Here is a 27,567-nt window from a genome sequence, read left to right on the forward strand (position 1 = left end):
AGTCTGTGGGCAAGATGACCTCGGCCCCATAGACTAGAAAGAACGGCGTGAAGCCCGTGGCTCGGCTCGGCGTTGTCCTCAGGCTCCAGACCACCGAGGGGAGTTCCTTCATCCATCGCTTGCCGAACTTGTTGAGGTCGTTGTAGATCCGAGGCTTGAGCCCTTGTAGAATCATGCCATTGGCACGCTCTACTTGCCCATTCGTCATGGGGTGAGCCACGGCTGCCCAGTCCACCCAGATGTGGTGATCCTCGCAGAAGTCCAAGAACTTTCTGCCGGTGAACTGGGTGTCGTTGTCGGTGATGATGGAGTTCGGGACCCCAAAGCGATGGATGATGTTGGTGAAGAACGCCACCGCCTGTTCGGACCTGATGCTGGTTAGGGGTCGGACCTCGATCCACTTGGAGAATTTGTCGATGGCGACCAACAGGTGCGTGTAGCCCCCGGGTGCCTTCTGCAAGGGGTCGACGAGGTCCAGACCCCACACAGCAAAAGGCCAGGTGATGGGTATCGTCTGCAGAGCCTGAGCGGGCAGGTGGGTCTGCCTCGCGTAGAACTGACACCCTTCGCAGGTGCGGACAATTCTAGTGGCGTCGGCCACCGCCGTCGGCCAGTAGAAACCTTGTCGGAAGGCGTTTCCGATGAGGGCTCGAGGTGCTGCGTGATGGCCGCAAGCCCCCGAGTGTATCTCTCGTAGGAGCTCCTGGCCTTCGGCGATGGAAATGCATCGCTGGAGGATGCCTGAGGGGCTGCGGTGGTAGAGCTCCTTCCCATCTCCCAGCAAGACGAACGACTTGGCGCGTCGCGCCAACCGCCGAGCTTCGGCTCGGTCGAGGGGTAGCTCTCCTCGGTGGAGATATTGCAGGTACGGGGTCTGCCAGTTTCGATTAGGCGTGACCCCGCTTCGCTCCTCCTCGACGCACAGTGCCTCACCCTTGGGGGCCGAGGGTACCTCGGGTTGAACCGAGGATGCCTCGGGCCGAGCTGAGGGTGCCTCGGGTTGGGCCGAGGGTGCCTCGAACTGAGCCGAGGGTGCCTCAGGCTCGGACGTGTCGTCGATCTTGACGGAGGGTTGATGCAGGTCTCGGGAGAAGACGTCCGGGGGAACCGTTGTTCGCCCCGAGGCTATTTTAGCCAGCTCGTCCGCAGTCTCGTTGTAGCGTCGGGCGATGTGGTTGAGCTCGAGCCCCTAGAACTTGTCTTCCAGGCGCCGAACCTCATCGCAGTAGGCCTCCATCTTCGGGTCGCGGCAGTGGGAGTTCTTCATGACTTGATCGATGACGAGCTGTGAGTCACCGCGAGCGTCGAGGCGTCGGACCCCTAGCTCAATGGCGATGCGCAGGCCATTGACCAGAGCCTCATACTCAGCCACATTGTTGGACGCCGGGAAGTGGAGGCGTAGCACGTAGCGTAGATGCTTTCCGAGGGGCGAGATGAAGAGCAGGCCTGTGCCCGCTCCTGTCTTCATCAGCGACCCGTCGAAGAACATGGTCCAGAGTTCCGGCTGGATCGGAACTGTTGGGAGCTGGGTGTCGACCCATTCAGCCACGAAGTCTGCCAAGACCTGGGACTTGATGGCCTTCCGAGGGGCGAACGAGATTGTTTCGCCCATGATTTCCACTGCCCACTTCGCGATTCTACTCGAGGCCTCTCGGCACTGGATGATCTCCCCCAGGGGGAAGGATGACACCACAGTTACCAGATGAGACTCGAAGTAGTGTCGCAACTTCCGCCGCGTCAGGATCACCGCGTACAGTAGCTTCTGAATTTGTGGGTAACGGATCTTGGTCTCGGACAGTACCTCGCTGATGAAGTAGACTGGCCTCTGGACGGGCAATGCATGCCCCTCTTCTCGTCTCTCAACCACAATCGCGGCGCTAACCACCTGAGTGGTCGCGGCGACGTAGATCAAGAGGGCTTCTCCGGCAGCGGGGGGCACCAAGATGGGCGCATTCGTGAGGAGCGCCTTCAGGTTCCCGAGGGCTTCCTCGGCCTCAGGGGTCCAAGCGAAGCACTCTGCCTTCCTTAAGAGGCGGTACAGAGGCAGACCTCTTTCGCCGAGGCGTGAGATGAAGCGGCTCAGAGCCGCAAGGCATCCCATGACTCTTTGTACGCCTTTCAAGTCCTTGATGGGCCCCATGCTGGTGATGGCTGCGATCTTCTCCGGGTTGGCTTCGATGCCCCTCTCGGAGACGATGAACCCCAAGAGCATGCCTCGGGGAACCCCAAAGACACACTTCTCGGGATTAAGCTTCACTCCTTTCTCCTTGAGACATCGGAATGTCACTTCAAGGTTGGAAAGGAGGTCGGAGGCTTTCCTTGTCTTGACTACGATGTCATCAACGTAGGCCTCGACCGTCCGGCCAATGTGTTCGCCGAACACATGGTTCATGCACCGCTGGTACGTCGCACCCGCATTCCTCAAGCCGAACGGCATGGTGACATAGCAGTACATGCCGAAGGGTGTGATGAAAGAAGTCGCGAGCTGGTCGGACTCTTTCATCCTGATTTGGTGATACCCTGAGTAGGCATCGAGGAAAGACAGGGTTTCGCACCTAGCAGTGGAATCCATGATTTGATCGATGCGAGGCAGAGGGTAGGGAACCTTCGGACATGCTTTGTTTAGACCAGTGTAGTCTACACACATCCGCCATTTCCCTCCTTTCTTTCTCACAAGCACAGGGTTGGCAAGCCATTCGAGATGGAATACCTCTTTGATGAACCCTGCCGCCATTAGCTTGTGGATCTCCTCGCCTATGGCTCTGCGCTTTTCCTCGTCGAATCGGCGCAGAGGCTGCTTCACGGGTCGGGCTCCAGCTCGGATATCCAGCGAGTGCTCGGCGACATCCCTCGGTATGCCGGGCATGTCCGAGGGACTCCACGCGAAAACGTCGGCGTTTGCGCGGAGGAAGTCGACGAGCACTGCTTCCTATTTGGGATCGATCTCGGAGCCAATCCAGATCTGCTTGGAGGCGTCGCCGCTGGGGTCGAGGGGGACGGACTTGACCGTCTCCGCTGGCTCGAAGTTGCCGGTGTGACGCTTCACGTCTGGCACCTCCTTAGAGAGGCTCTCCAGGTCGGTGATGAGGGCCTCGGATTCGGCGAGGGCCTCGGCGTACTCCACGCACTCCACGTCGCATTCGAACGCGTGTTTGTACGTGGGGCCGACGGTGATGACCCCGTTGGGGCCCGACATCTTGAGCTTGAGGTAGGTGTAGTTGGGGACGGCCATGAACTCCGCGTAGCATGGCCTCCCCAACACTGCGTGGTAGGTTCCTCGGAACCCGACCACCTCGAACGTGAGGGTCTCCCTTCGGAAGTTGGAGGGTGTTCCGAAGCAGACGGGAAGGTCGAGTTGTCCGAGGGGCTGGACGCGCTTCCCGGGGATGATCCCGTGGGAAGGCGCAGCGCCTGCCCGGACCGAGGACAGATCAACACGCAGGAGCCCGAGGGTCTCGGCGTAGATGATGTTGAGGCTGCTGCCTCCGTCCATGAGGACCTTGGTGAGCCTGACGTCGCCGATGATGGGGTCGACAACGAGCGGGTATTTCCCCGGGCTCGGCACGTGGTCGGGGTGGTCGTCTTGGTCGAAGGTGATGGGCTTGTCGGACCAGTCTAGGTAGACTGGTGCCGCCACCTTCACCGAACAGACCTCCCGACGCTCTTGCTTGCAGTGCCGAGTCGAGGCGTTTGCCGCTTGCCCACCGTAGATCATGAAGCAGTCGCGGACCTCGGGGAACTCTCCTGCCTGGTGATCCTCCTCCTCGGGTGCCTTGCCACCCTCCGCGGGTGGCCCGGCCCTGTGGAAGTGGCGTCGAAGCATAGCGCACTCCTCAAGGGTGTGCTTGACGGGCCCCTGATGATAGGGGCACGACTCCTTGAGCATCTTGTCGAAGAGGTTGGCACCTCCGGGGGGTTTCCGAGGGTTCTTGTACTCGGCGGCGGCGACAAGGTCCGCGTCGGCGGCGTCGTGTTTCCCTTGCGACTTCTTCTTGCCCTTCTTCTTGGCACCGCGCTGAGTTGACGCCTCGGGGGCATCTTCCGGTGGGCGGCCCTGGGGCTGCTTGTCCTTCCGGAAGATAGCCTCAACCGCCTCCTGGCCGGAGGCGAACTTGGTGGCGATGTCCATCAGCTCGCTCGCCCTGGTGGGGGTCTTGTGACCCAGCTTGCTCACCAGGTCGCGGCAGGTGGTGCCGGCGAGGAACGCGCCGATGACATCCGAATCGGGGGATGTTGGGTAGCTCGGTGCGCTGCTTCGAGAATCGCCGGATGTAGTCCCGGAGAGACTCTCCCGGCTGCTGTCGGCAGCTTCGGAGGTCCCAGGAGTTTACAGGGCGCACGTACGTGCCCTGGAAATTGCCGGCGAAGGCTTGGACCAGGTCGTCCCAGTTGGAGATCTGCCCCGGAGGTAGGTGCTCCAACCAGGCGCGAGCGGTGTCGGAGAGGAACAGGGGGAGGTTACGGATGATGAGGTTGTCATCGTCCGTTCCACCCAGTTGGCAGGCCAGCCGGTAGTCTGCGAGCCACAGTTCCGGTCTCGTCTCCCCCGAGTACTTTGTGATAGTAGTTGGGGTTCGGAACCGGGTTGGGAACGGCGCCCGTCGTATGGTGCGGCTGAAAGCCTGCGGACCGGGTGGTTCGGGCGAGGGACTCCGATCCTCCCCGCTGTCGTAGCGTCCCCCACGCCTGGGGTGGTAGCCTCGGCGCACCCTCTCGTCGAGGTGGGCCCGACGGTCGCGGTGGTGGTGCTCATTGCCGAGGCGACCCGGGGCCGCAGGCGCTGTGTTGCGCGTGCGCCCGGTGTGGACCGAGGCTTCCCACATGAATCGAGAAGTCGCGGTGCGATGTTCCGAGGGGTACCCCTGCCTTCGGGAGGCGGAGCTCTCGACCCGTCGGACCGCGGTGCCCTCCAGGAGATTCTTGAGGTCTCCCTGGATTCGCCGCCCCTCAGTGGTTGATGGCTCCGGCATCGCGCGGAGAAGCATTGCTGCTGCAGCCAGGTTTTGGTCGACCCCACTGGAAGCGGGTGGCGGCCTCATCCTGACATCGTCGGTGATGCGGTGCTGGAAGCCTTGGGGTAGATGACGCCCTTCTCCGGCCGGAGGTTGGCCCGCCCATTCCTGCCCGACGTCCCGGCGGATCGGCTCAAGTGCTCCTGCCCCTCGTCGAGCCTGGCCGGCACCCCGCGGATTTGCTCGAGCTGTGGGTCATGACCCCCCGCCGGAACGGGGACCACAGCTAGCTCCCGTAGGATGTCAACGCGAGGCACATGCCTAGGGAGATCGTCGTTCTCCGGCATACCAAGATGGTTGCCTTCAGAGAGACCCCCTAGATCGACGTGGAAGCATTCACGACTTGGGCCGCAGTTTTCGTCGCCGAGGCTGCGGCTACCGTCGGAACAGTCGGAAAGGCAGTAGTCGCATGTGGTCATGAAGTCCCGCATGACACTGGGGTTACCAAGTCCGGAGAAATCCCAACAGAAGTCGGGCTCGTCATCTTCCTCGGACCCCGAGGGCCCGTAGGTCGAGACGTCCGTCAGCCGGTCCCAGGGTGACCGCACACGAAACCCCAGAGGGTTTGGACTCACCTCTACGAGAGCGTCCGCCAAAGCGAAGTCGCTTGGCGGGTCGAGGCTGAATCCAAAGGGCGTGAGATGGGAACCAGTGGGTACCTCCTGGTCGACGGGCGGTGACGAAGTCACGTCATGGACTGACTGCACCGTCGTCTCAGGTACGAGGGTGACGCCCAGCAAGCCTTTCGCGAGCGTGCTGGCGTCGTCCGTTTGCTTGGAATTGGCGTGTTGCGAGGAGACGGCGCTCGTCTTCGTCTCAAACGCGAGGTCGATGCCCGACGCGCCCCGCGTTGGGGCGCCGGCGCCGTCGACTCGCTCGACAGCCGACGAGGTGTCGCCTCCTGCTTGGCCTTGGTTGCCCCGCCTCCTCCTCCGTCGGCGGGGGAGAGGGCGGGGTGAGCTCGAATGTTGATCTTCCACCACGCGGGGAAGACGTCGTCGATTCCGCCGCCGGCAGGCGGGTTGTTGGCCGCCATTGTTGCTGTCGCACGGCGGGGGAAGGAGTATCATGTCGTAGCTGCCGTCGAGGGACATGAACTCAAGACTCCCGAAACGGAGCACCGTCCCGGGCTGGAAAGGTTGCCGGAGACTGCCCATCTGGAGCTTGACGGGAAGTTGTTCGTCAACACGCAGCAGGCCCCTACCTGGCGCGCCAACTGTCGGCGTTTCGAGACCGTGGGGTCCCTGGGCCGACGAGTGAGAATGTCGCCGCGTGCCCCAGCCCAGATGGGTCGGCGCGAGGCCGAGCGCGAAGGGGGGAAGAAGGCGTGAGAGAGGTGGGAATCCCGCAGCCTTCGTGTTCGTCCCGCGCCCAGGTCGGGTGTGCTTGCAGTAGGGGGTTACAAGCGTTCCACGCAGGAGGGAGCGAGCGGCCTCACGCGAACGCCAGTCCCGTCCTCTTCCCCGCGCGGCCAACCCCCTGTAAGAGGGCCCTGGTCCTTCCTTTTATAGGCGTAAGGAGAGGATCCAGGTGTACAATGGGGGTGTAGCAGAGTGCTACGTGTCTAGCGGAAGAGAGCTAGCGCCCTAAGTACATGCCATCGTGGCAGCTGGAGAGGTTTTGGCACCCGGTTCGTGTGGTGTCGTGGCCGTCGAAGGAGCGCTGGAGCCTGGTGGAAGGACAGCTGTCGGGGCTGTTGAGTCCTTGCTGACGTCCTCTTGCTTCCGTAAGGGGGCTGAGAGCCGCCGTCGTCAGAGAGCGTGCGGGGTGCCATCATTAATTGTCTGGCGGAGCGAGCCAGATGGGACGCCGGTATTGTTCCCCGTAGCCTGAGTCAGCTTGGGGTAGGGTAATGATGGCGCCTCCTGTTGACGTGGTCGATCCGCGCCCTAGGTTGGGCGATGTGGAGGCTCCTCCGAGGTCGAGGTCGAGTCTGTCTTCCATGGCCGAGGTCGAGTCCGAGCCCCCGGGTCGGGCGAGGCGGAGACCGTCGGCTGAAGCCAGGGCTGAGTCCGAGCCCTGGGGTCAGGTGAAGCGGAGTTCGTCGTCTTCTGGGGCTGAGCCCGAGTCCGAGCCCTAGGGTCAGGCGGAGCGGAGTTCGCTGTTTTCCGGGGCTGAGCCCAAGTCCGAGCCTTAGGTCAGGCGGAGCGGAGTTCGCCGTCTTCCAGGGCTGAGCCCAAGTCCGAGCCTTGGGTCGGGCGGAGCGGAGTTCGCCGTCTTCCGGGGCTGAGCCCAAGTCCGAGCCCTGGGTCGGGCGGAGCGGAGTTCGCCGTCTTCCGGGGCTGAGCCCAAGTCCGAGCCCTGGGTCGGGCGGAGCGGAGTTCGCCGTCTTCCGGGGCTGAGCCCGAGTCCGAGCCCTGGGTCAGGCGAAGCGGAGTTTCCTATGGTGCCTGAGACCGGGCCTGACTGCCTGTCAACCTCACTCTGTCGAGCGGCACAGGCGGCACTGTCCTTCTGTCAGGCCGGTCAGTGGAGCGGCGAAGTGACTGCGGTCACTTCGGCTCTGTCGACTGGAGGACACGCGTCAGGATAAAGGTGTCAGGCCACCTTTGCATTAAATGCCCCTGTGATTTGGTCAGTTGGCGTGGCGATTCGGCCAGGGTTGCTTCTTGGCAAAGACTGGGCCTCGGGCGAGCCGGAAGTATGTTCGCCGCTGGAAGGGGGCCTCGGGCGAGACGGAGATCCTTCAGGGTCGGCTGCCCTTGCCCGAGGCTGGACTCGGGCGAGGCGTGATCGAGTCCCTCGAATGGATCGATCCCTGACTTAGTCGCACCCATCAGGCCTTTGCAGCTTTGTGCTGATGGGGGTTACCAGCTGAGAATTAGGAGTCTTGAGGGTACCCCTAATTATGGTCCCCGACACAACCTTAGCTAACAAATTAGCATTCTCATTTCTAAGGTTGTCAATAATCTCATGGCAAGTGCTTAGCTCACTAGATAGTTTTTCACATTTTTCTACTTCTAGAGCGTAAGCATTTTTAACCTTAACATGCTTTTTGTTCTCTTTAATAAGGAAGTCCTCTTGGGTGTCCAAGAGATCATCCTTCTCATGAATAGCACTAATTAATTCATTTAATTTTTCCTTTTGTTGCATGTTTAGGTTGGCAAAAAGAATACGTTAGTTATCCTCCTCATTACTAGCATTATCCTCATCGCTAGAGGTTTCATATTTGGTGGAGGATCTTGATTTTACCTTCTTCCTTTTGCCGTCCTTTGCCATGAGACACTTGTGGCCGACGTTGGGGAAGAGAAGTCCCTTGGTGATGGCGATGTTTGCGGCGTCCTCGTCGGAGGAGGAGTCGGTGGAGCTCTCGTCGGAGTCCCATTCCCGGCAAACATGGGCATCGCCGCCCTTCTTCTTGTAGTATTTCTTCTTCTCCTTTCTTCTCCCCCTCTTGTCGTCGCTCCTATCACAGTCACTAGATAGTGGACATTTTGCGATAAAATGACCGGGCTTATCACATTTGTAGCACACTTTCTTGGAGCGGGGCTTGTAATCCTTCCCCCTCCTTTGCTTGAGGATTTGGTGGAAACTTTTGATGACGAGCGCCATCTCCTCGTTGTCGAGCTTTGAGGCGTCGATTGGTTGTCTACTCGATGTAGACTCCTCCTTCTTTTCCTCTGTTGCCTTGAATACAACCTGTTGTGCTTCGGACATGGAGGGGCCATCAAGCTCGTTGATTTTCTTTGAGCCTTTGATCATCAATTCAAAGCTCACAAAATTCCCAATTACCTCCTCGGGAGACATTAGTGTATATCTAGGATTTCCTGGAATTAATTGAACTTGCGTAGGGTTCAGAAAAACGAGGGATCTTAGAATAACCTTGACCATTTCATGGTCATCCCATTTCTTGCTCCTGAGGTTGCGCACTTGGTTCACCAAGGTTTTGAGCCGGTTGTACATGTCTTGTGGCTCCTCCCCTTGGCGAAGTCGGAAGCGACCGAACTCCCCCTCGATCGTTTCCCGCTTGGTGATTTTGGTCACCTCGTCTCCTTCGTGCGCGGTCTTTAGCGTGTCCCAAATCTCCTTAGCATTTTTCAACCCTTGCATCTTATTATACTCCTCTCGACTTAGAGAGGCGAGGAGTATAGTTGAGGCTTGGGAGTTGAAGTGTTGGATTTGGGCCACTTCGTCCTCATCATAATCTTCATCCCCTACGGATGGTACCTGTACACCAAACTCAACAACATCCCATATACTTTTGTGGAGTGAGGTTAGATGAAATCACATCAAATCACTCCACCTAGCATAATCTTCACCATCAAACGTTGGTGGTTTGCCTAATGGGACGGAAAGTAAAGGCGTATGTTTAGGAATGCGAGGATAGCGTAAGGGGATCTTACTAAACTTCTTGCGCTCATGGCGCTTCGAAGTGATGGACGGCTTGTCGGAGCCGGAGGTGGATGCCGATGAGGTGTCGGTCTCGTAGTAGACCACCTTCCTCATCTTCTTCTTCTTGTCACCGCTCCGACGTGACTTGTGTGAAGGGGATTCCTTTTCCTTCCCCTTCCTTTTGTTGTAGGACTCTCCCGATGGAGCCTTCCCATGGCTTGTAGCGGGCTTCTCGCCGGTCACCATTTCCTTCTTGGCGTGATCTCCCGACATCACTTCGAGCGGTTAGGCTCTAATGAAGCACTGGGCTTTGATACCAATTGAAAGTCGCCTAGAGGGGGGTGAATAGGGCGAATCTGAAATTTACAAACTTAATCACCACTACAAGCCGGGTTAGCGTTAGAAGTATAAACGAGTCCGAGAGAGGGCGTGAAAACAAATCGCAAGCGAATAAAGAGTGAGACACAAGGATTTGTTTTACCAAGGTTCGGTTCTTGCAAACCTACTCCCCGTTGAGGTGGTCACAAAGACCGGGTCTCTTTCAACCCTTTTCCCTCTCTCAAACGGTCACTTAGACCGAGTGAACTTCTCTTCTCAATCAATCGGAACACAAAGTTCCCGCAAGGACCACCACACAATTGGCGTCTCTTGCCTTGATTACAAATGAGATGATCGCAAGAAAGAATGAGAGAAAGAAGCAATCCAAGCGCAAGAGCTCAAATGAACACAACAAATCACTCTCTCTAATCACTAAAGCTTTGTGTGGAGTTGGTAGAGGATTTGATCTCTTTGGTGTGTCTTGTATTGAATGCTAGCTCTTGTAATGTAGTTGGAAGGTGAAAACTTGGATGACTTGAATGTGGGGGTGGTTGGGGTATTTATAGCCCCAACCACCAAACTTGACCGTTGGTGAAGGCTGCAGACGACGGGCGCACCGGACAGTCCGGTGCGCCACCGGACACTGTCTGGTGCGCCAGCCACATCACCAGGCCGTTGGGGTTCGACCGCTGAAGCTCTGTCTTGTGGGCCCGCCTGGCTGTCCGATGGTGCACCGGACAGGCCCTGTAGGCTGTCCGGTGTGCCACCCGCGCGTGCTCTGCTCCTCTGCGCGTGCAGACGCGCATTTAATGCGTTGCAGTCGACCGTTGCGCGTGAAGTAGTCGTTGCTCCGCTGTCACACCGGACAGTCCGGTGTGCACCGGACACTGTCCGGTGACTCACCGAACAGTCCGGTGAATTATAGCGGAGCGGATTCCCGAAGCTGGCGAGTTCAGAGTCGCTCTCCCTTGGGGCACCAGACACTGTCCGGTGGTGCACCGGACAGTCCGATGAATTATAGCGATGCACCTCTGAAAATTCTCGAAGGTGAAGAGTTGGGCGTCAAGTTCCCTGGTGCACCGGACACTGTCCGGTGCGCCAAACCAGGGAGCACTTCGGGTGTCCCTTGCTCTCTTTGTTTGAACCCTTTTCTTGGTCTTTTTATTGGCTTATTGTGAACCTTTGGCACCTGTAGAACTTATAGACTAGAGCAAACTAGTTAGTCCAATTATTTGTGTTGGGCAATTCAACCACCAAAATCAATTAGGAAATAGGTGTAAGCCTAATTCTCTTTCACTAAGAGTCTAACACATCAGGAAGTAGAAGTAGGATGCAAAGCCACAAAACAAAAGTGAAGTTGACAAAGTTGAAAGGAAGGGCTAACTGAAATGGAGTGTTTCACGATTTCAAATCTACTCAAACTAACATGGCTGCAACTATGAGATATAGAGAATTTTTTAAGCTTTACAAAAAGCCCAAGATCATCAAAATCGGAGTTCAGAGCTAAAAGTTATACCCACAATACAAAGTTGAAAGTGTTTAAAAAGTACAAGACCATCGAAGTCGGAGTTCGGGACTAAAAGTTATAGCCAAAATACGACAAAGCATCATGTTCTTTGTTGGCTGTCTGGTGCACCATGTCTGAGGCGTCATTTTCGGAAGCTCCAACGGCTACATCTAATGACTAGTACATGTGGCTTGTCCGGTGCACCACCGGATAGTTCGATGCACCTATCTGGTGCATCGCAGAAAGCTACAGAACTGCTTTCTAACTGTTAGTTTTTATTAGAGCTCTATAAATACCACACCACCTAGCCATTTAGAGTTGTGAGAGCTCAAGCAACATACCAAGGAAGGTTATACACATCTCCAAGTGCTCAAACACCCAAGTGTTTAATAGAATCACTCGGTGATTAGCGTAGGTGCTTTATGAAGTGCTTAGGTTAGTTAGATCGCTATTGCGCTTGATCTAGGTGATCCCTAGTTAGTTGAGTGAGTTTAGAAAAAAAACCATATAACACATCGGCTCTTGCGCGAGCAATTGTAAAGTGGGGAGAGAGAGTCTTGCGAGACTGTATCAACCATGTTTGTGATACGACCACCACTCTGTACCGGAGGGAGCGAGGCCCGCGGCATTTCGGTCGGAAGCTCGATAGAGAAAACGGCAGGGAGCGTCTTTGAGTAGCCTGAAGCGGAGCACCACTTGCACGTGGAGAAGGCTCGTGGCTTTCTGTGGAATTACTTGTCCGTGGTGCTTGGCCCTCACGTAGGCTACCATTTGTGTAGGGACACCAACGAGGCTTAGTCGAGACCTTGTGTGGTTCCGAATACCTCGATAAAAATGTCGCTGTCATCCACAAGAGTTTGCTTTCTCTACTAGCTCTTCAATCTTCCGTATCTACTATCTTTACTTAAGTTTTAATCTTTACATTCTTAGTATAGATTATATAAGATTGGAACTTAGGTTGCATAACTTCTTTTGCATCCTTTTGCGTTAGAGATAGCAACACATAGACAAAATCTAGTTTGCACAACCTAGTTAAGTTATTTGCATAGGTTTTGTTCTCAGGATTTAATTGTGGCCTAGTTTAGATATAGTTTTTAGAAGTCCTAATTCATCCCCTCTTAGGGATCATCGTTTCCTACACACTCCATAAACCAAACAAGAAAGTGAGGTCGCATTATTAAGGCATGTTTCGTGTGGCGCCGAAGCTGCCACAGCGCGCCTAAGCCGCGACGCTCGATTTGGCCGCCACAACTGCGGCGCAAAATCTGTGGCGTACGTGGTGGTGGACGGCGGCCAACCAAACATGCCATTAATATATTATCTCACTTCTACAAAACCATCAAGGCACACAACTAGAAAAAAAACCTAATTTGCTCGACCAAATACAAGATGGGCCTTTTATAGAAAAAAATGAACTGGATCAACCCATTTCTAGTGGTCTCTAAAGTAAACGCAAGAGGATCAGGAAAATACCTTGCAATCACATTTCAAAGTCTAATCTTGAATTTACATCAGTGACACATGTTTCATGGTCTCCCAAACAAGACGCCAACAAGCCATCCATCTCGATCTTGGGTTTAAGCCTAGGCGCCCAAAATCATATGCCTTGGGGCGGTGCTCGCATGCACCCAACAGTTTTGTAGAGACAAAGCAATCACATTTTTAAATCATACATATTTCCTTTCTCTTGACAAAAATAGAATTTTAGATCCGAAAGAAGTCAGATTTTCTTAAATTAATTAAGTTTGTAAAAATCATATTAATATTTACTTTATAAAGAAATTTAATATAAAAAATATGTTCATAATTAATCTTAAAATAAATATTGTTATGTGTATACTTTTTATTAAACTTAAAATTGTTTTACCTTTTTTTTTAAAAAATGACAATTGCACTCGCGTTTTTGGGATCGAGAGGGGATCACTCACGGGGAGTTGACGGGACGGGACGGAAGTAAAGCATGCTGTTATACATAGAACTGAATGCTCCTCGCGATGTTATACCTAATCGTCTCCAATCTCGTGGAAAGATTCAGACACACATGAACGAAAAAAAAAAAGAAATAATGATGTAGTAGTAGAATTGCAGCGAGCAGAAACCAGACCGTACAAAGAAAAAAAATGGGGGATGGACGCAAACAAAAAACCACCGGGGGGCCGGGCCGGCGAGCATGCAGCCTCAAGCAGTCTTGTAGCTGGCCACGGAGAACCTGGCTGCGGGGCCGCCCTGGATGTACACGATGGTGAACTGCTCGCCGGCCGCGAGGCTGGTGAGCCACGTGGGGAGCTCGTACGTGTCCTTCTCCTTGGCGGCCGACACGCCGTAGATGGGGCCCGACAGCCCCTTGACGTGCAGCTTCAGGTACGTGATGGGGTGCCCGCACGTGTTCTTCGCCGTCACCACGTGCCGGTAGTACTCCACCCCATTCGTCGTCCACGAGTTGCTCACCGTGTGCACGAACTCCAGAGGAGACCCTGCACGGAGGTGAAGAGAAACGGAGAGTCCATGTCATCGTCAGCTCCTCGAATCAACCTGCATCGTCCTGGTACGATTGCAGCTGCAATGGAACTTCAGTTCTTACCCTTTGATGGCGGCGAGTGAGAAGAAGGCGCCGGCCTGTTACTGTTATCTGCAATCACGGTGGCATCATCCATTGTTCAGTGACGACCGGACGTACGATAGATCGGTGCGACAAGAACGTGTTCGATGGTGATGTTGTTTACCGGAGGCGTCGGCCGGCTCGGAGGCGAGGCGAGCGAAGACGCCGCAGATCGGCGCGTTCCCTGCGAGGGTGGGCTCGGCCTGCTGGTAGTTGCAACGGTCGTCGACGAAGCCGTCGGCCGCGTCGGGCCCGCCGACGACGGCGCCGTGGAGGACGTTGGGGTCGGCGCCCTTGCTGTTGTAGTACCTGTCGAAGCCGTCCATGCACCCGACCCTGGAGTCCATGGCGTAGACGGACGGGATGGAGGCGCCGCGGTGGTGCACGTGCGTCGGGAAGTAGCTGCCGTAGCCGACCATGTAGCTCATGCCCCTGGGGTTCTTCCCCAGGACGTAGTCCGCCTGGGACCTGGCGAACCGGACCATCTCGCCGGGCGCCACCTCGCCGTCGGGGCACCTGAGCGCGCCGCGCGACGCCGCGAGGTAGTCGGCGTAGACGGCCAGGAGGAAGGTGGCGGAGCTGACGTACTGCATGTTGTTCCACTCGTCCGTGTGCAGGAGCCCGCCCGGGGTGAGCTTCATGTTGTGCCCGCCGTTCTTCTGCAGGCAGGCGCACAGGAAGAACTCCGCCTTCGCCTGGTACTGCCTCAGCGTGTCGGCGTGCTCGCCGCCGCCGCCGGCGAGGAGCGCCTTGGAGAGGAGCACCTGCAGGCCGGCGTACTTGTTGTCCCAGGAGAACTCGAGCACGGACCAGCCGATCCCGCCGAACTCCTCGGCGTTCCGGGACACGTACTGCAGGTACTCCTCGTCGCCGGTGGCCTCGTGCAGCCACGCGGCCGCCCAGAGCAGCTCGTCCTGAGCAATTCATTCATCGTGAAATGGCTATCAGAATCAGCCCCGAGCTAATTGTTCGATTCAGAAGAAAGAAAGTAATTGTTCGATCGCGCGCATTGTTTGTTACTGCTCTTAATCCTACCTGGTAGCCAGAACCGGAAGGGTAGAACTTCTTGGTGCTCTGCAGGGAGTCATCGTACCTGCCTCTGAACGTGTCGGCGAACGTGAAGAGCTGTCCGTGTCACCAACGAAGATTTTAGTAGAACGAACTGAACCATACCGTACTCTGAATCGCATCACAATTCACAACACATATACACAATGCACTACTGTACCTGCTTTGCGTGCAGCAGCAGGAGGTCGGCGTACATGGAGTCGTACGGGCGGAAGGCCTTGGACGCGGCGGCCAGCGCGGCGGCAGTCTCGCCGGCGACCTCGGACCCCGGGTGGGTCATGTTGATCTTGAACGCCGTCCGCGGCGTGGACATGTCCTCGGCGCGCTCCCAGCACAGGTGGTCGCTGTCCCCGTCGCCCACCTGCAGCAGATCATGATCAGCACCGTTTGAGCTCTGGAGGCAGGGCAGAAGCTGGGCCGGGAATCTCCGCTGGGCCTGTATGTGACGCGTACCTGGACCCAGAGGCTGTTGGGCTCGGTGTGGGCCTTGACGAAGTAGTTGGTGCCCCAGCGGATGGCATCGAGCGCGCGCTGGTGGTTGTTGGCGGCCACCATCTCCTTCTCGAACTCGAGCACCCCCCACGCGAGCATCGTCACCGCGTACGCCATGGGGAACCCGAACTTGACGTGGTCGCCCGAGTCGTAGTACCCGCCCACCAAGTCCACCTGCACGCATGCAACGCAACGCAGCAACGGGACGTCGTTGGCGTCGTCATCAGCTCCGATGGACGAATCACGGCTGGCGTTCTGCCGGTGCTGACCAGAGAGAACGGATGTCGGATCGGACTGGAAGTACGTGTGCGTACCCCCTGGGAGAAGCCGTCGGTGAGGGCGGAGTCGCCGCGCCAGTGCACGCGGCGGTCGGCGGGGAGCTTCCCGGACCGCTGCGCCTCGAAGAACTGCAGGCACTTGTCGAACGCGCCGGCGTAGTCGAACGGTGCCGGCGTTGAGGCGCCTCCCGCCGCCGTGGCGAGGAGGAGGAGGAACGACGCGGCTACAGCCAAGGTGGCCGGCGTCTTGGTCGACGTCTTCATCAACCGCGGCATGCTGGCTGGACCTCGAGGTAATGCTGCCGCTGCTGTCGTCGTCGTTGGACGTTGGCAGTGGCTGGTGAGCCCGGCGAGCGGCGAGGACAAGTTTTATAAGATGCGCCGTGCGCGAGTTCGTTGGATCGAGCTCGCCGTCGACCGACGACATGGTAGTGCACGCACGCATGTACGGTACTACGTAGGTCGTGGTGCCAGGCACGTCGGGAAGGACGACGACGCGCGCGAGGGCCGTCGGGCGGCACCGCGGAAGGGAGCCTCACTCTACCGGAGTTTGAGCCATGCACGTCTCGGGGAATGTGCAAAATAATGGTCTGGAGATCGTGCGGCAGTCACTTCTCACTTGTGTGCCATTAGCGAGACAGCGACCAAGTTGTTGTGTCGTCGCGCAGACCAACTCAATTAAGTATTTATGACTCAACCAGTGCGGCAGTGCATGCCTACGCACAATTTTTTTTGTACGTGCGTATGGATTATGCAGTGAAGCCTTTGCAGTCCATAATTGTTAAGTTAATGTTCATAATAATCATTTGTTAGAATATTAGAGATGTGCTTTGCGACCGCTCAAACTCAAAATATAGTTGACGACTAGAATAACAACACCAGCTTGTTTGCTAGAGAAACCGAACTTCAGCACAAAGGATGTTTAGGGCCTGTTTGTTTCAGCTTATAGATTATATAATCTGGATTATAATCTAAATTATATAATCTAGATTATAATCTAGACATAATATAATATATATATAGTTGTTTGGTAGTCTAGATTATACAAATATAGATTATTCATAAAGACAACAGTACATTTGTTTGTTTATTTGAGGTGAGGAAAGAATGATGACATATATTGTAATTTCTATTTATATAACCATGGATAGTGGGTCTTTTGCCAAAATAATCTTAAATAAGCTACTCTTGAGGAGATTATGAGATTATCATAATCTGAGCTTTAGATTATATAATCTGAACCTATAATCTAGATGTTTGTTTGACTACTGGATTATTTGCGCTGAATTATATAATCTAAAGAGATTATATAATCCGAAACAAACAGGGCCTTAGTATCAATTAGAATCGGTTAGAATACTGGATTTCTAACCTTTACTGTCCGGTTAGGAATAAATAATTCGTTGTTTAGTTTCGATTATATGAACCACTACTAATAAATGACTGTTACACCACGTTTGGATGTAGATATTAATGTTTTGAACTGGAAATCAGAACCAAGATTCCTGTCTTTTAGGGATTTCACCATCGATAAATGCATGCTTTGATATTTCAGACCTGGCTAAAAATCAATACTCCCTCCGTTTCTTTTTATTAGTCGCTGGATAGTGTAATTTTACACTATCCAGCGACTAATAAAAAGAAACGGAGGGAGTAGTTGATTTACATTCATTCTCAATAGATGTTAGGATTGGAAGTAGGAGCTTTATGTAACTATTAGAAGCTTTGGGCTCCAAATATCCCGTCCACACATGCTATTTGTTATCCTAGGTAAAAGCTTCACCAGCCGGAACTATTTTTTGGTAATGACTAAATATCTCTCAATCATTGTCGGTTGGGTGAATATTCACCAAATGTGACGAATAGCATATGTGTGTGTATAGACACGCCTTTATTTAATCCTAACCTCCTTGATGCTTCCTTGCTTAACAGGTACCAAAAAACATGTAAACAAAAAACAATCAACATGACATCTTCATCAAGAAGTTTGTGCATATGTTGATCTCGGTATGTAGCGTCACAAATTCACCGTAAACTTTCTTTGAGTGCATCGTTGATTTCTGGCCTTTAAGGTCAATATTTTGTTGCTTCGTTGCATGTATATATATCCACTCAACAAGGAGCACCATTACAATGCAACATTTAGACGACTCATGCTACTACATTTGTAGACCGAATTGTCACAACACCAAAAACAAGAAACTTCCGAGAGCTTAATAACTTCCGATGGGCTCAAGACAAAACGGTCGGCCTATAGTGGCGCTCGGAAGTTAAGGATTAACTTTCGATGATTCGACCAGGCACTCGAAAAGTTATCTTTAACTTCCGACGGCTCCCATGCTCGTCTCAGAAGTTATGAACAAACGACCTAACGGCGTGCGCGGGCGCGAGCAAACGAAGCCGCTCGCGCCCACGCAAACTACTGTTTTTTGTTCCTGACCACCCCGCCTCGCCTTGCCCCACCCTCGATCATCGATCGTGCTGCCCCACACCGCCACCGACCACCAGTCGCACCCGCCCCTGCCTAACTTCTGATGGTTTGACCTAACTTTCGAGAGGAGTATTAACTTCCAACTGCTTATATTTAACTCTCAAGAGTTCTGGCTCTAGAAAATTATTGAGTTTTATGTACTGTGTTCTACTACTGCAAATAATTGTATATTCTGATAATTCTGTTAATTCTATATGTATGTATCTACATATATCGCTACCCTTATATATCTAAAGCAAGACTTTTAACCGTATAAGTACATCGGTCAAAGACTCGTGCGAGACGCGATCAATTTACTAGTTTGAAATAAATGGGATATTATTTCTCTCTCTAAAATATACTAAAAGTGCACTTATTTTGGAATATTAGGAGTACTCTATGGTTGACAATAAACAAATGTGTGTGAGAAGTAAAACAGGAAAAAAAAACTACTCTTTCTAGTTTCTATTTTTCTATTAGTTAAAAAAAGCACTTTACGAAATGAAGAACTAGTTTCTCCGTATTATGCTATAATAGGGCTTGTCTTTTCCATTCAAGTAATTTGGTGGATGTAAATTGAACTAGTTTTACTGAAACAGTTTGATGGAGAATATTATGGAAGCCCTAGGACTACCCAAAAAAATCAGGGTAGAATATAGGGAAACCATTAAAAAGACAGTAGGCAGTGTTCAGTCTCTGTTCCTTATATCTAGTCATCTAGAAAAGCATATACAGATTTTTTTTACGAAAACCTTTTTTCCGCATGAAAGGCTCGATCTGGCAGGTGCATGTTATCTGAAGCACTTTTTCATGTATGTCCTGCTCCTGTCCACGTTGCCCAACGCTTCAAAATATCTACCACGCCACCTCTAATACAGGAGTACACACACACAAAGCAAACAAGCTGAAATATCTGCAGAAAAATAACCGGCCAGCCCTGGAGCTGCTTCTCGGCTCTTCCAACATCCCGTACCTGCCACCGTTCAGTTCAGTCTTCAGTTATCCGCTGCCACTGCCAGGCGACCAACAAGTGACCGTGGATCAGGCATGCCTGCGCTTCTCGTGAACACCGTCTCGGTCTCCCCCGCCGCCTCAAGGCTAGGCTCCTCGCGGCCCGCCACGGCACGGCGAGCAGCAAGCGCCCGCCACGGCCACAGGTGCCGAGCCGAAGCATCCGGCAGCTCGTGGGTGTCGGACTACGACCTGTACGAGCTGCTGGGCGTGGAGCGGTCCTCGCCGCAGTCGGAGATCAAGGCGGCGTACCGGTCGCTGCAGAAGCGGTGCCACCCGGACGTGGCCGGCGCCGCCGGCGGCCACGACATGGCCGTCGTCCTCAACGAGGTGTACGCGCTGCTCTCCGACCCGGACGCGCGCCTGGCCTACGACCAGGAGCAGGCGCGCCGCTCCGAGTTCGCCGGCTACACGGGCCGCCCGCTATACTCCTCCTGGGTCGGCGCCGAGTCCGAGCGCCGGGCGGTGTTCGTCGACGAGGTGCGCTGCGTCGGCTGCCTCAAGTGCGCGCTCCACGCGTCCCGGACCTTCGCCGTCGAGTCCGTCTACGGCCGCGCCCGCGCCGTCGCACAGTGGGCCGACGACGAGGACAGGATCGTCGACGCCATCAACACCTGCCCCGTCGACTGCATCTCGTACGTAAACTCACTCTTCGTCGTCCATGCGCATCCCATGCATCGTCATCGGCGATCGGTCTTCTGATTATTCCCCACGGCCGGCCGTCCAGGATGGTGGAGAGGTCGGACCTGGCGGCTCTCGAGTTCTTGATGTCCAAGCAACCGCGCGGCAGAGTCCGCGTCTCCGAAGGCAACGCGGTGGGAGCTCGCGCGCCCAACATCTTCAACGAAGTCGCCAAGTTCAAGAAAAGGTTCGATGAGATGAAGCAGAAATCTGCGGCCAGAGAATTCCAGGTGATCGCTCACTGTTTCTGTCTTCTCCGTTGTTCGTCTGAAACTGACACGACCGAACGCTGCCTGCGCAGGAGTCGGAGGCGGCACGGCAGTCGAGGACTTCAGCAGTCCACGCCATCAGATCCATGTCGAACTGGTGGTACTGGCGGCCATTCGGGTTCGGGCCATCGGCCCCGGTCACCATTGTCCTCGCTTCGCGCCTCCTGCCGCCGCCGCCGGCGGCACCCGCTGACCCCGTGACGGAGAGGCTCCAAGAAGCAGCCGCCGCCCGGCGCAAGACGGGAGGCGCGGCCACGGCGCACGCAGGGCGCGAAGACTACTGGACCCCGCAGCTGAACCTGCCGTCGTCAGCTTCTCCGCCGAGCATTCACCAGAGGGGAAGGGGCACTCCCACTCCCCAAGGCCACGGCCGCAGGCGAGGAGCAGCCGGTGAAGCGACCGTCGCCGGGAGGAAGGGCATAAGCATCGACCTGACGGCGCCGCTGCTATTGGGGATCGTCGCGGCGGGGTTCGTGAGTTACAACGGGGAGCAGGTGGCCGGAGGTGGCAGCGGCATTCAGGAGCATGTTGGCGGCGCCATCGCTCTTGGAGTCGTCAACAGCTTTGAAATGAAGGTCGTTCTGGCCGGGGTGACTTGGTCCATCATCGGCGCAGCCATTGCCGGTGTGATTCAGGTACTCGGAAGAAGGGAAGAGGACATTTGGAAATGAAGATACTTGTCGAATCCGTGTGTGTGTATATACACAGAAAATTGTGTACATATGTAATCCTGCACAAATATGGGTGGCTGGCTGTTTTATAGAATCACTTGGGGTAGCTCATGCGGGCCTAGAAAAGGTAGAAAAAGTCGGAACTCCTTGTCACCCTACATCCCAAAAGAATTTGCAGTTCTAACATAATAATTTGCGGTGCTAAATGACTCAGCATAGAGATATTTTTATTTATATTATTTTATGTTATAAATATCTAGAAAACTGTATTTCTAGGGGGGGGGGGGGGGGGGGACAAAAGATCTTATACTTTAGAAAAAGACAGAGGAAACACGTAAAGTCTAAAAAGCAAGCAAGGACAGATCTGCGGTTACGCCCCACCTAAATCAGGGTCACTGACGCAATTGCCTCTAGAAAAAAAGGCCTTAAAAACTGTTCTATGCACATGCATTGGACCATGAAAACATATAATAATAGAGAGAACAGATTAACAGTTCATATTTTGTGTTTAGTGCCGAAAAAATCCATTGCCTTGGATTGATCAAAGACAAGTTTCTATTCAAATATGTCATTGCGCCTACAAAAACTTTAATAGTTCGGCCATGGATGCTCAACAATTAAAAATTACTCGCTGTTGCCACAATTGGTTCCTCACCGATTACACCTAAACCGAATGAGGGGAAAGATGTTCTTGACTTCGAGCTGAACTGATGCTATGGCTGCTAATAGTCACTCTCGCCAAAGCAGGTGCCCATAACAACGACCCCGCCCTCTCCTGAGGCCACTCAGATTCAGATTTTTTGACAATATGTACTTGTCTGAGGTAATAGCTCTCCAACCACTTCACTAGCGATGACGCCTCAGGACCTGTTCTTTGGGGGTTTCACCTTGTATATGCGCACTATCCAGTTTGAAGTTGTAAATGCCTCTTCCAAGTATTCAAGCTTTATATCTTTGTTGCCAATCTCCACTCCTCGTACACGGTCATACCTGCATTGAAAAGAAAAAGAAAGAATATGAGTACAGACCTCACACGTATCTTAGGGGGTGTTTGGTTTCTAGGGACCTCACACGTATCTTAGGGGGTGTTTGGTTTCTAGGGACTAATGTTTAGTCCCTTCATTTTATTCCATTTTAGTCTATAAAATACTAAATATAGAAACTAAAATATAGTTTTAGTTTCTATATTTAGCAATTTTGGAACTAAAATGGTATAAAATGTAGGGACTAAAAATTAGTCCCTAGAAACCAAACACCCCTTTAGTCATCTAAGAAGGAATCCCCCCTGCCATCAATATGCAAGCATACTTTCTAGCTTATATGACAAAAAAAATCCTAAAAGGATGATCAATTGTATAAAACTATTTATGAATCTGAAATACAAAAAGTTACCCGCATCTTCATTTGAACCAAAAATACAAGACAACCCTGACCTTGTCAAGAAACCCAAATGGAGAGAAACAATGGTAAAGATGTGCCATACCCTGGAGGTTTTCCATATTCTGTGGTAAGTTCTCCAAATCGGTAGTAACAAAGCTTGTACCTGACAAAAATAGGATGAGATAAGGCACGGGAAGGGCGGGAAGGAGCACAGATTCGTAAACATATTGTCTTATCTCACAATGTAAATGTTTTCCCCCCAAATCTGTGCTAAAAGTTGAGTATTTTCAGAGGAATCCTCTCTGGAAATAGTTAGAAAGTCAGCTTTCACTAATACTCTTGGACAATTCTAATAATCATGCATGTATGGGTAGTAAAGCTAAAACAGTCCATTAAAACAGCAAAAGGTGGAGTACCATGCATTTGCTACATAATTCCTCATGTTCAAAGGTTGAAAGATCTGTGCATTAACAAACTTTGACAACTCTGTTGATACTACAGCTGTAACTTACTACCGGATAGTGAGAGAAGCACAATTAAAGCGCCTCAGTTAAGTTATACTCCCTCCGTTTCTTTTTATTAGTCGCTGGATAGTGTAATTTTGCACTATCCAGCGACTAATAAAAAGAAACGGAGGGAGTATATTCATTATAAACCACAGGCAAGCAGTGTATGTACTAAAATAGATCAAACAAATTGTTTCAAACAATAATGTTTTATTCAATATTCATCAGGAAGGAAATTGTCTCCTAAGAAATGTTGTGCATGGTCGTTCCAGATATAAGGGAGTGTGGGAGAGACTTCACAATGTAACAGACTTTTTAAATTTTTTCAGATAGTTGTTTTCAGGAAAGAACAGAGCAACGAATGCAAACATTAACACACTAGAAAAAGGCTTGTAAATGTATAGGAAACTTACATTAGGCAGTTCAGCATTTTTGGTGCTGCCCCCTTGTCAATACGATACTCCCCGTTAACAAGGTAATCTGGCTCTTTGATTACAGGGAAAACCCCTCCACCAATACGTACCATCCATAAGAACCTGGAAAAGAGCAGCTAAGTAAGATCAACTGATCTTTAAGGGCAGACCAGTGCCAGAGGCTCCCACAACAAATAGCAAGATAAAATATTTTCTGTTTTATCTAACACATTAAATAAAAGGCATTGAAAACTGCATGATGATTAAGTAGATGATCTTACTTGTTGATATCATCTGAAGAATATCCAGTAACACCTCCAAATACAACAAGCACATAGTTCACATCAAGTGACTGCATGATCTCATATGCTTCATCTTCATAAGATGACATAGCACGTCCAACAGTAGCTATGTGTGTGTTATTCCATGTATTATTATCAACAATGACAGTTCTGTTACCCATAGCTGTAATTTGGTATCCATAGTCCCACCAAGACATAATCTTAGCATCAGGAGGAGTGTTCTGACGAAGCCAATAGTATGCCTCACGATAATCATCAAAGATAACTCTTCCACCATTATGACCCCTTGCGGCCAAAACTATAGATGGAGAAGAGTAAGCCTCAGATGTCACCCAAGTGCAGTGTATGGCATACCTACTGAGCAAGTAAAAGGCACCCAGAAGAAGACCAATAGCAGCATTGTGTTGGAATGGTAAAGATTGATCAACTACACCCTGTTTACATAAGAGCCTATATCAGTTATATGAAGTTAAAGCTAATATATTTCTAACATAAATACGTTTCTTCAGTAAAATACATAAAAAACAAATTTTGGTTGTGGCAACAGTAATAGAAGTAACAACTAAGACCCCATTTGGACGCAAAGTATTTTTTGACCATTGGGTAAATACTGTAGTCTTCTTGGAGTTATAGAAACTCCATTCATGACATCTTTTTTTCTAAACACGGTATTATTTGTCAAGCCATAGTTTCAGAGTACCACAGTTCTGTGAAACTACATCCAAACAAGTGCTAAACATTTTTTTCCCTGGAAATTACTCATTCAACTTTGCAATCCTAAATAAAGTACAACCCCCCTTAAAGCAACAACAAAAGTACAGTCTTTCTAAGGAGGGTTCTGGAGAAAACCTGAGAAACAAGTGACCCTTTTAGATCCATAAGTTTCATCAGTAAATGAAATTATATATTGGAGTTTTCCACTTTTTTCTAGGAGGTAAATGTCTAATGAAAATTGTAGAGCAATCACTTGACTAAGATTTGCAAGGCTTCATTATATTTCAACCTTAAATAGGCTTATTCTAGCTTTGCTGCTGCACTATATCGTAAAATTAGCTCAGAGAAAAAAATAGGACAAAATATATAAATAATTCGTAAAAATTAGCTCCAAGAGAAAGAAAATTGGATAAAAGAGAAATATACCTTAGCAGCTGACTTTGAGCCAGTTGTTTTCCCAGAAGTAGTCTGTGGACTTCTGCTCTTTGTCCTGATCAAAGTGGTTAGGTTTTTTATTGTAGCAGATGCAGCAATAGCACTAATAAGGCAAACGGCTGGTGCTGCCACAAGAATTAACCGGACCATCACACCAGCAAAGTACATACTTGTGAGGCCATACATAACAATAAATATTGTGGCATCTGACAGGCGCTTGAAACAGAAATAAAGGCCAGCTGGGAACAGAAAAAGGAGGATGTGGAAGTCAAACATGAAAGATGACCATGCTGTTGGTTGATGCTCAGAAACAGATGCGATGATTGGTATATGGTCCTTTGCATAGGTAGGATCTAGCAGGGAGTAAAATCGTCCTGTCCAAGGAGAGATGTAACCAGATGCAGTGCCAATACCAAGAGCCAGGGTGCCAACAGTAATCACACATGTAAGGGTAATTCGAAGGAATGACTTAAACAGTCTGGCATCGTTTAGCAGGTATTTTACCCAGTCCAAGAAGAAGAAAACCTGATAAAAGAAAAAGGTTTCTTTTAGCTCTCGTGTATGCACGCTTGTCCAAAGAAGGTACAGGAAGACCTTAGTATCAACAGTTCAGGATGGCACTACACTTCTGCTAGTGTTGAATAGAGATAGGCAATAAGCATCAGAACACTACTGGGATGGATGGCATCATAAGAGCTTTTCAAAAAAGGAGTCATGTATTATCCATTTTACCTTTACAAACCAGATACGGAATCAAGAGTTATACATGGTAAATGAAGCAAAGATAAACAGCAATATCTGAAGTGTGCGTAAATGCAGCAGTATCTCTTAATGTTATAAGGAATTTTGGTATCAGTATGCATTTTCCCAAATCAGTGTTTTCTGATGCATGCTGCAGCCAGCTCAGACTTAAGCAACTAATGTGGCATTTAATTTGACCTCAGACATTTAAGTCAAATTTTACTATTCTAATCAGTGAAACATACTTACATGGACACTAGCACATGTGTAAGTGTATCACTAGATTGCGAGTGTCCACTTCGCAAGATTTATTGGGCACACGGCACACTTCAAACGTGGCACAGGTAACGGAAGATATGACATGGGTTCTAATATGGGGGTGTTTGAATGCACTAGAGCTAATATTTAGTTGGCTAAAATATAGCTAGTGGAATTAGCTAGCTAACAAATAGCTAGCTAACCGTTAGCTAATTTGCTAAAAGTATCTAATAGCTGAACTATTAGCTAGTCTGTTAGGATGTCTTCAGCTAATTTTAGCAGTTAACTATTAGCTCTAGTGCATTCAAACATGGCCTGTGTCAGCCATCAAACAACTCCAGACTATCTATCTACTAAATCAGTTATATGATATTCAAAGTGGTGGTGTTCATTTGGTCTCGGTCTCCAAATTGGATCAACCCATGCCATAAGAATGCAAATGAAAATTACCTGCAAAAGGAAGAAGACTCCCATAGCAGCCATGTGCTCTCCGGACTGCACATGTTGGAATCCAACAAAACGGATCTGCATCGCAAGCAACATCCCAAGCACATACATGCAATTGTAGGCCACGTAGAGCCTTTGTGAGTACCTCCCGGTAACAAGCAGCACAAGCACATAGAGCGGGACGAGATTGATGATGAACACGTAGCCTCCCCATGCCGACACCATGTAGAAGTAGCCGAACGCCGAGGCAAGCGCCCAGGCGAGCGACCCGGTGTTGACGGCGCGCACGAAGAAGTAGAAGGTGAGCAGCAGCGCGAAGATGGCGACGCCCTCGTTATCGTAGGACCCCGCGACGGAGCGGGAGATGTAGCCAGGGACGGTGGCGATGAGCGCGGCGGCGACGAGCCCCGCCCCGGAGTCCCAGATCTCGCGGCCAAAGGCGTAGGCGACGAGAGTGGTGTTGGCGGCGAAGAAAGGCGCGGTGAGGACGCAGACCTCGCGGATGTGGACAGCGAGGGAGAGCGCGCGGAGGAGGCGGTGGAGCAGCGCGGCGGTCACCATGAGACCCGGGAAGAGAGTCCCCCCGACGACGCGCCCGAGCGGGTACCAGCTCTCGGAATCGAACCAGTTCCAGAACTCGCTAAAGCCGTTCTCGGTGAGGAAGAGCGTGGTGCGGTAATTGAAGTAGGGGTCGAACTCGTGGATCATAGACTCGTAGCGGAGGACGGAGAAGAGGCGGACGGCGAAGGCGAGAACGTAGATGAGCGCCAGCGCCGAGACGCGGAGCAGTAGCTCCTGCTGCTTCGTCTTGAGCCGCAGTGACCGGAGCGGCGCCGGGAGGGAGGCCAGAGCGGAGGGTGCCATGGCGGCGCCACGCAGTGATCCGGACAGGGTCACTACTCACTAGGGTTTCATTTCATGCGCGCGACGTCTGGGGCAGGGGGGGTTTAGTGTGGAATTCGTTTGGTCTGGATCTGAGATCAGGGGACGGGCGGGGAAGACGAGTGCAGCGAGAGCGAGACCGAGACCGAGCGGAGGCGACGGCAAGCCAGGTTCTGTCGGGGAGTCTAGTGGATATCCATATCCATTTGGATTTTGGAGCATAAACATACTGACTGGTGGGACCAGGACGGTCGGGAGGCAGTTGTCTGATGTGGAGGATGGCACGTAGGCGCATCTGTTACACTGAACAATGAGTCCCACTAGAATCAGAGTGGGCGATAGGCTGAAAGGGAAAGGACACGTTGGTTTTTCTTTGAAGGACATACACTTGCTGATTTGCTGTAGGGTTGTACCTACATGTCAGCTGTGGAGTTACTAGCCTGCGTAAGGTGTAGAGATGGCAATAAGTAAAAACCCACTGGATATTAATTGGCCAAACTCATACCCGCGAAGAAAAATACGCCCGCTAAAAAATTCATACCCATGACAGGTATAAAATTTTGCCCAAATCCATACTCATGCGGGTTTCGGGTACCCAACAGGTTTCTCATACCCACTAACATCAACATAAAAAATAATTCATCATGTAAATGACAATCAATACATTAATAAGCTAGCATAAAAGGAACAAGTGATAACTAATTTTAGCCTAAAATTTGTTACATAAATTTTATTTCAATTAGAACATATTCAATTAATAATATTATGATACATATTTATA

General features: G+C 51.7%; 3 protein-coding genes across 3 annotated transcripts; 1 reads left to right on the forward strand and 2 right to left on the reverse strand.

The window, feature by feature from the left end:
• Positions 1 to 13,347: 13,347 nt before the first annotated feature.
• LOC103642193 (endoglucanase 13) lies at positions 13,348 to 15,882 on the reverse strand. Its single transcript, NM_001301506.1, has 7 exons — positions 15,643 to 15,882; positions 15,290 to 15,502; positions 14,997 to 15,197; positions 14,804 to 14,893; positions 13,893 to 14,682; positions 13,751 to 13,798; positions 13,348 to 13,643 (listed from the first exon to the last, which is right to left on the reverse strand). The coding sequence occupies exons 1-7, from the start codon at positions 15,880 to 15,882 to the stop codon at positions 13,348 to 13,350; spliced, it is 1,878 nt and encodes a 625-aa protein (NP_001288435.1).
• A 3,108-nt stretch (positions 15,883 to 18,990) lies between these two features.
• On the forward strand, positions 18,991 to 20,911 carry LOC100281852 (dnaJ domain containing protein). Its single transcript, NM_001368933.1, has 3 exons — positions 18,991 to 19,722; positions 19,815 to 19,998; positions 20,070 to 20,911. The coding sequence occupies exons 1-3, from the start codon at positions 19,124 to 19,126 to the stop codon at positions 20,706 to 20,708; spliced, it is 1,422 nt and encodes a 473-aa protein (NP_001355862.1). The 5' UTR covers positions 18,991 to 19,123; the 3' UTR covers positions 20,709 to 20,911.
• Positions 20,912 to 21,158: 247 nt separating this feature from the next.
• On the reverse strand, positions 21,159 to 26,941 carry LOC100192699 (oligosaccharyl transferase STT3 subunit). The gene is made up of 6 exons (NM_001137902.2): positions 25,908 to 26,941; positions 24,450 to 24,983; positions 23,289 to 23,743; positions 23,008 to 23,130; positions 22,192 to 22,251; positions 21,159 to 21,698 (listed from the first exon to the last, which is right to left on the reverse strand). Exons 1-6 carry the CDS (start codon positions 26,766 to 26,768, stop codon positions 21,569 to 21,571), a joined length of 2,163 nt encoding a protein of 720 aa, NP_001131374.1. The 5' UTR covers positions 26,769 to 26,941; the 3' UTR covers positions 21,159 to 21,568.
• Positions 26,942 to 27,567: the final 626 nt, after the last annotated feature.

The sequence above is a fragment of the Zea mays genome, chromosome 10 (genome assembly GCF_902167145.1).
Source record: "Zea mays cultivar B73 chromosome 10, Zm-B73-REFERENCE-NAM-5.0, whole genome shotgun sequence".
Taxonomy (NCBI): domain Eukaryota; kingdom Viridiplantae; phylum Streptophyta; class Magnoliopsida; order Poales; family Poaceae; genus Zea; species Zea mays.

Bases quoted from the DNA above. Each gene is read 5' to 3' on its own strand.
- LOC100192699 (NM_001137902.2), bottom strand. From the start codon at position 26,768: ATGGCACCCTCCGCTCTGGCCTCCCTCCCGGCGCCGCTCCGGTCACTG. The intron at 23,744-24,449 runs GTATATTTCTCT...TTATGTAAACAG, and splicing joins GCTCAAAGTCAGCTGCTAAG to GGTGTAGTTGATCAATCTTT. The intron at 23,131-23,288 runs GTAAGATCATCT...GCTCTTTTCCAG, and splicing joins TCTTCAGATGATATCAACAA to GTTCTTATGGATGGTACGTA.
- LOC100281852 (NM_001368933.1), top strand. From the start codon at position 19,124: ATGCCTGCGCTTCTCGTGAACACCGTCTCGGTCTCCCCCGCCGCCTCA. The intron at 19,723-19,814 runs GTACGTAAACTC...CCGGCCGTCCAG, and splicing joins TGCCCCGTCGACTGCATCTC to GATGGTGGAGAGGTCGGACC. The intron at 19,999-20,069 runs GTGATCGCTCAC...CTGCCTGCGCAG, and splicing joins CTGCGGCCAGAGAATTCCAG to GAGTCGGAGGCGGCACGGCA.
- LOC103642193 (NM_001301506.1), bottom strand. From the start codon at position 15,882: ATGCCGCGGTTGATGAAGACGTCGACCAAGACGCCGGCCACCTTGGCT. The intron at 15,503-15,642 runs GTACGCACACGT...GCATGCGTGCAG, and splicing joins CCGACGGCTTCTCCCAGGGG to GTGGACTTGGTGGGCGGGTA. The intron at 15,198-15,289 runs GTACGCGTCACA...GATCTGCTGCAG, and splicing joins CCAACAGCCTCTGGGTCCAG to GTGGGCGACGGGGACAGCGA.